The 14807-nt window shown below is 34.2% G+C and overlaps 1 protein-coding gene across 8 annotated transcripts in view; it reads left to right on the plus strand.

The window, feature by feature from the left end:
• The window catches only part of GRIA2 (glutamate ionotropic receptor AMPA type subunit 2), a 77313-nt gene that overhangs the window by 54887 nt on the left and 7619 nt on the right, over positions 1 to 14807 (plus strand). For all 8 annotated transcript variants that reach the window (XR_004306909.2, XM_085546403.1, XM_085546404.1 and 5 more), the window contains exons 11-12: positions 145 to 515; positions 3806 to 4004. Coding sequence is in view for 7 of the 8 variants with exons in the window: in XM_085546403.1 (XP_085402529.1) it covers positions 145 to 515; positions 3806 to 4004 (570 nt within the window). In the remaining variant the exon portion in view is untranslated. The remainder of the gene's footprint in view (positions 1 to 144; positions 516 to 3805; positions 4005 to 14807) is intronic.

The raw sequence follows: 14807 nt of genomic DNA on the forward strand, positions 1-14807 counted from the left end.
AATTTTCTATATGTGAAGAATGTTAGCCATGTCTGCTATCCTGTTTTACATTTATGAAATGCAATGGAAACTAAACTATAATCATTGTATTGGCTATTGTTTTCTTTCTTTTTTTTCCTTCTTTTTTCTTTTTTTCCTTTACAGAAAGCTGATATTGCAATTGCTCCATTAACTATAACATTGGTGAGAGAAGAGGTGATTGACTTCTCAAAGCCCTTTATGAGCCTGGGGATATCAATAATGATCAAGAAACCTCAGAAGTCCAAGCCAGGAGTGTTTTCATTTCTTGATCCATTAGCATATGAAATCTGGATGTGCATTGTTTTTGCCTACATTGGGGTCAGTGTAGTTTTATTCCTGGTCAGCAGATTTAGTCCGTACGAGTGGCACACAGAGGAGTTTGAAGATGGAAGAGAAACGCAGACTAATGAATCAACTAATGAGTTTGGGATATTTAATAGTCTCTGGTTTTCCCTGGGTGCCTTTATGCAGCAAGGATGCGATATTTCGCCAAGGTTGGTTACTCGCCTATTTCAACTTTGTGCATTTTTGGTCTCAGCCAGTGGAGGTTCATGGTGCATATATTTTCACTTGAAAGAAATGCATTATTGTGTTTCTTTTTCCTTACCAAAAATCAAAGTAGTCCTTGAAATAAAGGCAGTTTTCTTACACTAGGTAATGATCAATACGGTTTAATGTCACTTGTATGCCAAGTGAAGTTATATATACCATGGAGAGACTAAAATGCATAAGGTTCAAATCATTCCATGCCTTCTTGGAGGGGTACCGTGTTTTTGCTGCATATTCTCATTTTACAGTTGACAGTGCATTTGGTTCACAACAACTGTAATGGGAAAGAAGGTAAAATACTGGACATAAACCACACAGGCAACATTTACCCCTAAAACTCACTACATATCACAACAGTTATTAACTGTTTTCCCATAGGAGATCTTTGAACTGAAATCAAAATCACATGATCGCTCTAGTTTATTATGAATAGTTGCAAAACATTGCTGCTTTTCTGTGGCCTAGTTTTGTGAAAGTCACAAAGGAAATTGCTAAAATGAATTTGAAGGTCTAGTTTATAAATGCTTAATTCCTCATGGATTTTCACCTGCTCTATTAGGAACAACAGTGAAGCACTTAACATAATTCCTTTGCAGCTCGTTAAATATTCTGTTTCCCTTGTGCGTAAGTTATTCTAGCCTTGATTCAGCAGTGATGAGTAGGTAGATAAATACTACTTGCTGCTTGAAGGAGCTGTAGTGAGAAGCGAAGTAGGGCAACTGGGTTTTAGGAAATTAAATCAGATCTTCCTAACTATAGCAAGCAAGTTAACTTTCTTCTGAATGTCCTAAATTAAGATGGAATAGGTCAAATTTTACGGAGTCTAGTGATTGTTTTGCAATTAAAATCACCCAAAAGAAGCATTTTTTATATCCCAAAAGACAACAGCAGATTTTCAAGTTCTGCAGAAATAGGGAAGCACTTTCTGTGTGAGATATTTAGCAATTTTGTTTAACTTACTTAGAAAAGTATAGCAGCCTTTGTGATGAAAGATGTCATCGATTTTTCATGCAGTATGGTGAGAATTTTGTGCAAGAGATGAGACAGTGAAGAGAGAACAACTTCAGGTCATGAGAAGCTGTCTTAATTTCAGTCCTTTGGGGTTTTATATTGATTATATACTTTACAAGTTTATTTGTCTGCCAAGTTCCCTATTAACTATAAAATCATTGTTACTGAATCATGACCATAATAGAATGACTTTTTTTTTCCAGTGTTACTGGCTATTAAAGCATAACAGTTGTTGTGCAAAGTTTGATAACATTGTAATGATGAAAGAATATAGTGAGTGGCCACCATACAGGTACATGAATCTGAAATGATTTAGGAGATTGACATGGCAGACTTAGTGCCACTGAAGTGTTCAAGAACACCTTATTTCAGTACAGACATGTTCTGAGAAAGGTATTTAGTTTGTATATTATATCTGTTTATTGTAAAAATATAAAAGGGCTGCACACACTTCAATAATTTTTGTTCTTACATTAAGACTAAATGTTACTGCTCTGACATATGAGGTGGTTACACACACATGAGTTCAGACTACCGTATAATTATTAAATTTAGAATCCTTTAAAAATACACACTTAAAAATGAAAGATTTATTTAACTGGAACAGACAGATAGGCAAATTTTGAATACAAATGACCACCCCAAAAATTTTACTTACAAAAATGAAATGTGGGAGCATAATTTCTGGAGTGATCTTATTCTTCTTTTACAAGGTTAGTAACTGTTCTTTGCTGACAGATCCTGGCTTTTGAATTTGATGAATTATCCTTTACAGTAGATGTTATCACTACAGTACAAGATAGGATAAAACTAACAGTAAATACACAATCACAGATTTTTACCTTGCAAATATACATTTATCATGTAACTTAATCTTTCAGTTGTAGATTCATGTTTTCATGTTGCATCTATGTTAGAAGTGACAGAAAACGTGCTCACAGAATACATTTCAATTTGGAAGGAGCATTTTTTTCTATGGTCTTTTTTAATAACATTTACTGGACCATATCTAACTTGGTTTTCATGTTTTGGACTATACCAGTGAGTCTATGGTTGGAGAAGATAATCTTTGAGGTCTTTTCCAGCCTTAATGATTCTATAATGTTCCGTGTCACAGTTATCATAGAAATCTTTTCCAGTAACTGTTAGTAAAACTTATTTGTCCAGAATGGTTTCAATTTATTTTTCTTCCCAGTTTAATAAATCAGCTTTACATGACTGCTGGGTTTAAAATTAAATAATACTTTTGAAAAGTATATGTTGAAAGATGAGTAAGCCTATATAGAGAGAGGTAGATAGATTCTGTTAGAATTAATTTGACATCTCATTCATGATTCTACAGGCCAGGTGAATGATTTGTGATTTGTTTACTTAATAGATAGAGGAGACACATCAAGACATACCTAACCTACTGCAGTGCCTAGTACTAGGCTTTCAACTACATGCACATTTCTGCCATATAACTAAGTACATCTCCAAAGATTCTGTACTCCTTCCTTCCTTTAATGTCTTGTTTGGAAACTAAGTAGTAAGTAATTTCAAACTTTAAAAGATTGTTAAAAAATAAGTTTGACAATGGTGGCAGTGTCAATAATTCAACTCTTTAGTACTGAAAGCTACTGAATTCCTCTAGTTGTGTTCACTATACTGTTCTGTATATTTTCTTGAGTTCTCTTTTCTTCTTTCTTCTTGAGCAGGAGATGCAAAACAAAGATCCATAAGAGCCAACCTGCTGCAGTTAGAAACACCAGTTTATCATTGTTTAAAAAAATACACTTTTTTCACTGTTTTTTTCTGTATTATCGGTTTGCTTGTGTCATGTCTAGTCCTCAGCTTGTTAAATGTTTGTATCTTTCAAAAGTTGTGTACACTTGTTGGTTTATGGATATTCCCTGTGCCAGTTTTTATTGCAAATAATGCTATTTGTTTCTTAGTATAGGTAGTCTGTAACAGCATAAGCTGCTACGCTGTTTTGTGAAGATCAGTCTTTATCTGAATGTCTCACAAAAACAAGCAGTCTAAAGAGACTTAATTTTTAAGTGCATACTGATTTATCTGAAAGCTCTGTTTTACTGGTTTTGTTTGATTCTTTTTGTGTCACACAAATTCACAATAACTTGAAATGCCTCCCAGTATAATGCATCATTTGCATAAAACTGATAGCATGTTTTCATTTTTAGGACTTTCATTTCACTTTACAAATCCATTTCATACTTGTTATTAGATCCCTGTCTGGGCGCATTGTTGGAGGTGTGTGGTGGTTCTTTACCCTCATCATAATCTCATCCTACACGGCTAACTTAGCTGCCTTCCTGACGGTTGAGAGGATGGTATCTCCCATTGAAAGTGCAGAGGATCTTTCCAAGCAAACTGAGATTGCGTATGGGACATTAGATTCTGGCTCCACTAAAGAGTTTTTTAGGGTAAGAATTTCTACTTTTTAGTTTTTTGTTTTGTTGTAAATAGGTCTTCACTCATGTAAATGTTTTCTCCCTAGGCGTTATTAAAAGATTGCTATAAAAATGTGATATGTACAGTTTAACTTGAAGATACAAATGTTTTAGTTTATTAATTATCAGAACATTTTATTATCTGTATATAAACCCAGGGGCAGGGTGAAAGTAACTGCAAGGAATTACCTAAAAATATTCCACTGTAAAGAAAAAAAACAAGACGTGATCATCAAATGGAGTTGATGTTTCTATAGGCCCTAAGACAGTAGCTAACAATTTTAAATAAGACTAATAGTAGTGCTATATTTTAGGTAGTCCTGCAGTGAATAGAAATGTGAGAAGGTGCAAAGTCGTGATTTATTAAATATTTTCTATATTTCAGGCTTGCACAGGGGAAGTGGAATACAGCCCTGTTTGCTATTGTTGGAAATGTGTTCCTGGTTTTGAAAACAGCTGTTATTTGTATTTGCATTACAGTAATGCTTTCTGTCAGCCTTCTACCTCAGTGTGTTTCAGTTTTACAAAAGTGTAAGACTTAGTAACTTCTGCTTCTGATTGCAATCTGCTGATCTAAACCCAAACTGAGATCAGATCAGATGTGTAAGCTAGTAAAAGAAAGATCATTCAGTGCTAAGAGTATTAGAAGTGTTTAGAAGGATACAAATGTATTTCTGTTTCTGAGAGTGTAAAGCTTACAATTGTAGCTATTCAAATTCTTTTGAATGATTTCTCCATGTGATGCTGTCTATGGTGGTCTCTTCTAAGAATTAGAAGGTTTGAATCCATATACACTTTCCCAAGTACTCTTTTACACAACTTTTCCTGGTGATTTAGCATCAAAAACTTAGCATTAAAAACTTTTATAAAAATCAAATGTGGGCTTTGTGAGGGCATGTTCTTCGTGTTTTGTTAAGAAAGCTTTGAATCTGTAAAAGGTTAGTGTGGTCTCTGGAAATTTCAGCAATTTCTATAAGAAACAAGTTGATGCATTTCATGTGCCGCAGCTGCTAAGTCCGATGATTCTATCTACTTTATGCTCCAAATCACTTCAGCTTGCCTAGTTATTTTTCAATAAATCGTAATTGTCAGAATTCCTTTCTAAAACCTGAAACTCATGTTTCAGGAATGGAACTGTGTGAAAATCAGCCTCTAGCACTAAGGAGACTAAAATTTCACCTGGTATCTTTGTAAATGAATTGGAGTGGGTGTGTGATTTTATTTTATTTTATTTTATTTTATTTTATTTTATTTTATTTTATTTTATTTTATTTTATTTTATTTTATTTTATTTTATTTTATTTTTTTTATGACTTGACTTTAGAAGTAGATTTTTTGATCAGCTGGAAACTAGTTAAGTATTTTTCTAGCAGAAAGCTAAAGGAGGGTATTTTTCTCTTCTACTGTCATGAATTAAAAAAAAATAAAAATATTTGCTTGCTTGCTATTTCTTCCCACAGTTAGTCTGCTTTCTCTTCAAGAAGTAATATTATTTTCCAGTATGCTTTCTATTGATGGATTGCAACCTGTACCTAAATATTCGCTAGTTTGAGCCCTCATTTCTCAGCACAAAAAGTAGGAGTTATTGTATACTGGTGCGGAGAACAGTAAACAGAATTTGTCTTAATGCTAAAGCATGTTTTGTGATAATCATAGAACAATCTCGTTTGGAAAGGACCCAAAAGTATAATCAAGTCCAGCTCCTGGCTTCAAACAGGACCATCCCAAAATTAGACCATATGTCTGAGAGCAGGACAGCACCTCTTTTCACTTTCATAACAATCTGATGCAGCGTGGATATATGCCTGGTAGCAGGTGGGTGAAATAAATGAATAGTAAAGGATGCCAAAAATGAGAGAGGAAAAGTTGTTACTGGATTACAGTAGCCAGCTATCTGCTGAGGTGTGTAAGGTAAAATTTATCAGTCACTAAAACAACAGAAGTAGTTGCTGACTTCAAATACTTTATCTGAGATTTTTATTTTTATTTTTTTAAATATGTGATGAGAATCAGAGGTCTGCCTGATGATAGAAGTGCTAATTTGATCAGACTTATACCATCAAGACTGAGATTGAAATGGTAATAACTTTTGTAATCTTGCTTCTAAATTCACTTTTGAAAAACCTTACTTCTTTTGCTTATTTCTTTGCATGCATTTTCCCACAGCTTCTTTTAAAATACACAGACATCCTTCTGTCAAATGGTATCTTTCTGCCTATCACAAAAGTGAAATAGATAAACTATAAATCAGCTCATGCTTTTAAACCTGGAGCACTTCAGGTCAAGAGTAATTTTTCCACAGTATTGCAACAGCTAAGAAATGAATATGCCACTGCTAGATCTGAAAGAATTATTTATTCAACTATTTACTTCAAGAAATTCATTGTCTTTCTTCAGTTTTCCTTTTTCATCCTGGAATATCCACGGAATGCTTACAGTATCTCTGAATGTGTTTGTTGTTCTAGCTCTCAGAGTTTCATTGGCAAGCATTTTTATTTTCTGAATGAATCACCAGTGCTAGATGAATCCAAACAATATTCAGTCTCCTTTGAAGTACACTGAATATATTGTTCTTCCCCATTCTTCCATCATGACTATTACTTACAGAGGATAGTACATACCTAACTTTGCTTTTGTGGTAGTTATTCTTCTGGACAGTGCTATTTTTCTGTTCTTCTCTGTGAAGAAATTATGTCTAAGGAATAAAAGACTTAATTTTTGTTACCTGGTGATTTTTAGATGGAACGAGTCACTATTGGGATGTATTTGTTTTTTTGGCATTTTCCAGACAGAAATTCTCAGCAATAAGATGAATGGTGAAAGTTAAATGAAAAATTATACTCTGAATTAAAATTTTTGTTCATCTTCTGTTAGTGTTTAAAGAACATGAACTTGTAGAGATGTTGTGTTAGCCTGGGCAAGCTAGGAATGTCACATTAGCTTGTTAACTGTTTTGTTTCAGGATACTAGTTCTTGAGTCATCTGCTCAAGTAGTGTTGGCTGGCACTAAAACATAACTGAGAATAAACCAGGAACTGTAGTCCAGTGTTCCTGCTGCTTCTTTAAGAGAGTAAGCAGAAATGTGGTACATTTTGCATAGATGCAGATGATTTTAACGGTATTAAAAAGAAATGCAGTCAAAGGCTGCTGGAAAATATTATTGCGTAACAATAATGTTACAGATACACAAATTTTCTTCAGTGGCAGACCAGTTACATCTCTTGATGTGGAATAATTTTCTTCAGGATATCTCAAAGTTGCTACTAACAGGACTGCAAGTACAATACAGGTTTTCAGAGTTCTTTTACTGAATTGGGATGTTTGTCAGTTCTGTTGTTCACTAATGGTTCTCTAGTACAGATATTGCTTTTAGAGTTTCTAGCACAACTGAAAGCCTAAATACTTCTCTTCTGGGTTTACAGCCTGAAGTAATGGGTAAAGAAACTCTGTGTGGCTGTGCTTTTCCAGAAAAGCATTGTTTTTCTCAAATTAGAGATGGACTGTAACAGTGGCAATGTGATCAGGACTGCAAGCGTAGATTGAAAGATGCAAAGATCATTTCAGTTATTTTGTACAAGCACGTCATGCTTACAGTTGTCGGATAGTAGATGCTACTTGGTGGAGAGCTAAATGGTGGGACGACAGAATTTCATCTCTCTGGTAGGTACTGTCGACACTATCTACAGTCACATGGTACTCTGCATCTGCTAAGAATATAGCTGATATTAATGGTATTAGCCAAGACGTGATCAGCATTTGAGGGGGAGGAGTCATCACTAACCCAAGAAGATAGACTACTGCTCCCCTAGCACTGCAGAAATTAATTTTAAAGAATTGTGTAAATGAGTTAATTTCCTGCATTTGCTGTGCTAACTGTCCTGAGCTACAATAATGGAAGAAAGATACAAAGTATAGTGTAAGTATGCAAGCTTAATATTCAGCAGCACATTTCTATTATTTTCATTTGCTTAGATACTTACGGAAAATGGGCATGAAAGTGATGCAAACAGACACAAATCTAATTCCTTTTAAATTTCAATCTTTTTTTTTTTTTTTTTCTGTTTGCCCAGCACTGTTCATCAAAAATATGTACAAATGTGGTTGACAAATGAAATCAGTTGTTCTACCTTCTTTTCACTTTAAAAGATGAATTGCAACTTGCTCTGTAAGGTCAGAAGACATCTCAAAAATAAAAAGTGACATGCAGAGCAATAACGAGATTAATTTATATTCTCTATGTCTGCATTGGTTTTTGTTTTAAAACTTTTCGTACGTGCTTATGTTTGAATGAACAGTGTGACAAGGACAGGTGAGTCTGTTTAATTCTATTTTGGTGACCTTCAAGAATAGATCCTCTGCCAAAGCAGAATCAAGGAGAGTTGCTCCACAGGGAAAGTATTCTTTAGCTTTCACTAAGCAGAGTAATCAGGAGTCAAGAGTCCCTCAATGAAAAGTTAGGCATGGAAAAAGCTGGAAGTATAATAATTTGTTCCTCGTAGTAAGACAGCAGCAAACATTGGAAGAGCTGAAAGACCCCCTGAGTCATGTCTCCTGAAAAAGGAAATTTGGCTAAAGATTACTATTCTCTTTTGTTCCACGAGGATCTTCACCACAGTCCAGATTTATTTGCGTCTAGATTTATAAATATTTAGAAATATTTCTTTACTTAAAATGTGTAAATTGGTGATTGAAACGTTACACAAAAAGAGAAAAAGCATACAGCAAACAATCTGTGAGTCTCAGTCTGTCTTTGCACTCAAGATGTTTTTCAAGCTTCTAAAAAAATACTAGGAAATCTCTAAAATCAGATAGAAGAAACACTGATTTAAAAAAAAAAAAAAAAAGAAAGAAGAAATGAAAATGTTAAATGGGAGGACTTCAGCTCTTGTTGCTTGTTTGTTTGAGATGCGGAAGAATTACACAGAACACATGCTTCAGAGCTAAATTTTTGAGAAAGAAGCATTCAGGAATGATGGAGATTAAAGACTTTCAGTTATGGAATGGTATAACTGTTATCGTGAACCGTGCTCTGCAGTTTAAGCAGTGGAGGCTATAGGACTGATGTTTCACATATCCCCAAAGGAGATACAGTTAGAACATGTTGGTTTGACCTTTTATTGACAGAAGTTTTGACAGAAGAAAGAGGTACTGAGGTAAGACTGCCGTTCATATCCAATAGCATAAAAGTGAAGACACGGTTATACTTTTTTTCTGGTCTAGAGAATTCGACTGATTCATTTTCAGTTATGTTTTCTTGGTTTTCAGAGTTTGGTTTTCATCTGGGAATACACTTAAGAGCTGATTCATGTCACTCTGAAATTTTACTTCAAAGTAAAGAATGCAGTAATAAATACTCTTTTTTACTTTTTTTTTTTTTTTTTTTTCTTTTTTTTCTTTTTCTCAAGCCATCTCTCTTTTGTTGTTTCCTGGGAACATTTTTTCCCCTCTCTACATTACCTGAAATCCTGATGGGTTTTTTTGCAGACATCTCAGCAAACCTAGTGACCAAAATTCTGTGGTGCTTCAGAAACTTTGTTTTCTATAGTACCCAGTTTAATTTTCAATTATAATTTGCATAATATTTATTGAAAAGAAAACATTTAATATAGTTTTTGTTTCTTATTGGTAAAGCCAAATTGTGTATAGTGATAGAAACGTGTTTCTCCTTGATCTTCTCTTTGAAGTTTTCATCCAGATTTTCTTAGATGTTTTAACCGAGGTATGCTGTAAACTGGGTAATTTTGTGCTGGGTGCAATGAATTTTCAGAATCATAGTCTGAAGATTCTCCACTGATGTGAAAGGAGTCACACTACTCCTAGGATGATCTATTGATCATCCCATAGTGTTACTCTTATGATTGTTAGAAATTTATTTTCCAGCCTGAGTGTTTTGTAAGTAGTTCATCCTCAGTTGTTACAGCACATTTTGATCACAGTGATTGATTCATGTTCCTTTTCTGTTGTTTTTCTCCATTTGAACAGCTTCCATTTTCTTGCATATTTTCTTACTGGTCATAAAATGCTGGACAGTGCTTCTAACCTAAAAAGTTCCATTTCATTTATGTCATTCTACTGCTCAGAATTTTCCACTTCTTTTATGTAAAAAGTAGTTCATGTTGCTTGGCTTGATATGTTTTGATCAACCCAATTTTCTTTCTTATGAATACAGGTCATTTCTATCTTGGAATGTTTTCATTCTGAAATGTGAGATGAGGCTGTGCTTCAAACCAAAAGGGCTGTAGTTGTTTTTAATGACTTTTCATTTTTCTTAAGTGCCTCTAGTATGTTTGGTTCTAGATTACAGTAATAGCATCTACAGTTCACTAAGGAATCTGCATTTTCTTGAAGTGTTTTGTGTTTAATGATTTAGTTTATTCTTCCCTGACCCATTTCATATATAGGCACAATTCTTTTTTTTGTTGTTTGTTTCGTTGTTTTTTTGTTGTTTTTTTTTTATCACTTCTACATTCTCCCATCATATTACTTATTATTTCTTTAATTCAATCTCATTTGAAAAAGTAAAAAATAGTAAGATAGGAATTTGGATTATGGTTCTATACATAGATTTTTCTTTTATCGTCTTCTTACCACACAGCAGGTACACTTTCCTTTCTCCTATTCTCTTCATTCACAAGTCTGGAAAATCTGCTACTGTTTGCTGTTTCTTCAGTTTGTAGTACATGCTGTTTCCTTTCTGTTATCAGATTTCCTCCGATCAAATCAGGATCCTACTTACAAATTTGCATTTGTAGTACAGTGGTGTAACAAAGCTGTAGTAGTAGATTCTGCAGCATGACAGTAGTATAGCTATCTGCACATTATGAGGTCGGTGGTGAAGATAACTTTAGGAGTGGGCGGGAGATTTTTCTTGTGACTTCAAAGAAGAACTTATTTCTTTGGGCCATTTTTGTGGCAATTAGTTTGTTTAGCATTTATGAGTTTTTAATTAAATGAGATTTAAATGGCCTGCCTTGACTTTTTTGAATGTACTGAGTGGAGAGGAATTTAGATTTCTGTGAATTTAGATTCATTAGAAATTGAACTTACCGTAGTAAAAAGACTTGGAGCAGAAATCCTTTTGGTAAGTGTTTCAACAGTGATTAAATGTGCTTGAAACTGTAATGCTACATACTTTCATAAGAAAAGCCTCCTTGAACATATAACTCTCTGTCTTTAAATCACATGAATATAATGATGACACGAGGTCTTTGTCTCGCACATACATATACTATCTTTTCATATGTGGATTCTTAGAACAAAGTGTTTTAAGTATGCTTTTGAAGAATATATTCTTGAGATGGAATGATTTAAATTTCTTATTAAGACCAAATGTGTTAAAGATACTTTATGTATAAATACTTTACGTATTTCAGTTTAAATTATGGAAACCATAAAGCTTGTAAAACTGCATCTTAAAAGCATTCCATTACTTTTACCAATTATTAGTAACATTATCAGTATTTTTATTTTCACTTTCAGTACTCACCCAATAAAAACAAGGTTAAGTATTCTAAACTATTTAATCTTGAGTTAATTAAAAAGCCTGAAAATATAGTTTTGTCCTTTTTTACTGGGATGGGAGAGAGCGAATGGGACGGAAAGAAGGGGGAATGTATCAAATGATTTAGTGTGTAAATTGGCAAGATTTGTTTCTAGCTGAAGTTTCTAGCTGTTGATGACACTTGATTTGTGTCCTTCAGTATGGAACATCAACAAGATCTTAATGCAAACCATAACTGAGCATTAAAGTTATATGCCTGCAGTACAAAGGCATCACCTATGAGAATGTCTATCATGTGGGGAGCTATTTCTATCAGTGGCGTACTAAGTACAGCACCCGATTTTAGGAATATTATGTCTTTGAATGACATAATGGAAAAGTTATCTGATGACCTACAAAATATAGTGTTAATTAATTTGATAAAGCTTTCCATAATTTAATTTCCGAATGAGTTTCATAGTGGAGGCAGTATTTTACATCTAAATGGGATGTGTACTCTATAATAATTTTGATAGTCAGGATGCAGAGTGGTGGCATGATAGTCCAAAAAAAAAAAACAAAAAAAACCAAAAAAAAACCCAAAACTGTAGCTGTTTGGATGCTTTTGGTAAGTTAAGAAAGAAGTGCCTTATAAATATTATTGTCTTACACAATGCTAATGATTATAATAATGAAGCTACTATTAGCTTTTAACATTTCAACTGTATACTTGAGTGTCATGCAGCAGCAGCAGTAAACCACATCAATTAAGAGCAGCACAAATCTTTTATGTGTTCTTGTAGTCAAATAATGAAGTAATTTACTTGGTTCACATGTGTTTTTTAATGAAGTGCTGTTGATCTTTTATTTTATTGATGTCAGTTAAAAAATATTTAAGGAAGAAGCATGAAAGCCCAATTTGCCCACAGGGCACCCTGTATTTACAAGAATTCTGTTTCTTCATGTTGTAATCCACGGTTGCTAATGAATGTGTACTCTTGCAAGTTGCAGAGAGGAGAATCATTTAAATAGCAATAATATATGTGCATCTATAGCACTGACCAAGATTAAATAATCTCTTGCTGCTATTTTTTCAAAGTGTTTTTGAGTTTGGATAAGTGCATAGATTAAATGTGCATTTATACATAAATACTCATTTATAAAACAGATAATGCTAGCCTTTTGAATTCACTTGTATGTACGTACAAAGTATTAGATAAAGGTCTCTTCAAACACTGTCTTTATTATGTCCTTTAGGTATAACTTTTCGTATTAAAGGCAAATTTTAGACAAAAATAAATAAATAAATAAAAATTTAAAAAGTTGAAGGAAATAATGTTCCTAAAACAGAAATTGCTGCTAGAAAGTACTCTGTAACAGTAGAAACCAAAATCATAAATGTCTTAAATATTCCTTGGGTTGTAGGTCATTGTTCTTCCTTTACATGTGTCAACACAGTAGAGCAGTATGAGCTCTCTATTGTGATGTTTCTTTCAGTGTTCATGGCTGAAGAAAACTGTACAGTCATGAAAAAAATCTGAGGATTATTTTCCGGAGATGTTTTTCATTACATATCTTTATTTCCCTGGTTGCTGGATCAGGTGTTTTTTCTTTTACCTTCAGTGATGTGGCAAGGAACCTGTGAGCCATCTAGTGGGAAGTTTCTTTCTAACACTTGACCATTTGAGAAATCTTTTTCTTATGCCTTTCCCATTCAGACATCCAGTATCAGCCCCTGTCTCTAATGCAGCTGCCTTCTTCCTTCACATTCATCTGTTGTGATCAGATCTCTGTCAAGTGACAGTGGGAAATGGGGAGCTGTATTTTCCTAAAGTTGAATGGTGGAAGCAGAGCAAACTTAGCTGGATGTCCATAACTTTTATTTATACACATATAAAACCTATAAAAGGTCATTGAAATAAACCTGAAAGCAGTGTAGTTAAAGAAGCAAAAGCAGTTAAATGTTGTTTTAGAAGCTGCTCCTGGTAGCAGCCTAACTTGAATGAAGTACATTTATTTATTTATTTAGAATTTGAATGTTTTTTCAATGAAGAAATAATATTTTAAATGCCTGCATAACCTTTTCTGTTCTACAACGCAAGATTTGAATGCTTTATAGTGAAAACTGTGGTGACATGCAATTAGATGCCTAAGATGTTTTCTGTTTATAGTTGAGTTAAAACCTCTGAGGTGGTTCTAAATTAGTCCAAATTTGTTTTCCATTTTATAGACTAAATCTGTGATAATTCCTTAGAAATCACTGTTATCATTTTGATATCACTGTTGGAAGCTAGGTGTCCCTTGAATGCTTTATAGTGGGGGGTCCAATTTAGGAAGCTGGATGTGTGCTGCCAAATGAATGTTGACCTGTGAAGCAAATGGGATGAAGCACCTGGGTGTTCAATTAAGTGGGTAGATTTAAAGAGTGAAAGCTCAGAGAAGACTGATCTCCTCTGTATGAGGTCAGAAACATCTTAGTCCAACCCTGAGTGGACTATGAATGGAGAAGACAGGGAGTAGATAATAGGAAGCCATCCACTTTGCTCTACATGCATTTACATTTTACACTTCATACTCTCTGATGATGGTATAGGAGTTGGTCGGATATTAAATAGCCTAACTGACTTGGATCTTCAGGTGGAAATTTTCTTTCGGCTTGGGATACTACTTACCATCTCAGAGGCATTTGTCTGCCTTTCTGTGTATCAGGTAAATTACAGGCAAAGTGTAATACTGGATTGTTACTGATAGCTTGTAGTACACTGTGATAGTTTACACTGATAACTGGCTTTTCAAAGATGGTGCATTATAACATTTTTCCCATAGATTTTAGAAGATTGTATTTCAGGATCTTCCTGAATGGAACAAGAGCAATACATGCTCAGTATAGCAGATGTTCCAGGAATCTGAGAAACCCACTCTGCCTTCAGCACACAGTTAAGTTTCTCAGTCATCCTGGTCATGCTCAATATATCCAACCATTTTGATATTAATGGGTATACTGAGTATGTGTAGCACAACAGAGCAGAATATGCTACAATACACCTTCAAGGGAACTTTCAGCTGTGCTAATGTCTGTGTAGATGCTGGTAATAGTTGGAAAACCTTCAGTAAATTTTAATGCTACCAGAACTTTAAATGCTAATAGATGTACTAAGATGAGGGCAAAGTCTGAGCCTTGGAATCTTTCCATGTGATATTTCAGGACACAAAAGTAAGGGTAAGTCTGGGAATATGATCATGCTGTAATACGGAAACAGTGAAGCCTTGGGAGGCAGGGAAGCCATTTCTCATGC

The sequence above is a fragment of the Coturnix japonica genome, chromosome 4 (genome assembly GCF_054131305.1).
Source record: "Coturnix japonica strain WE chromosome 4, WE-NBRP24, whole genome shotgun sequence".
Lineage (NCBI taxonomy): Eukaryota > Metazoa > Chordata > Aves > Galliformes > Phasianidae > Coturnix > Coturnix japonica.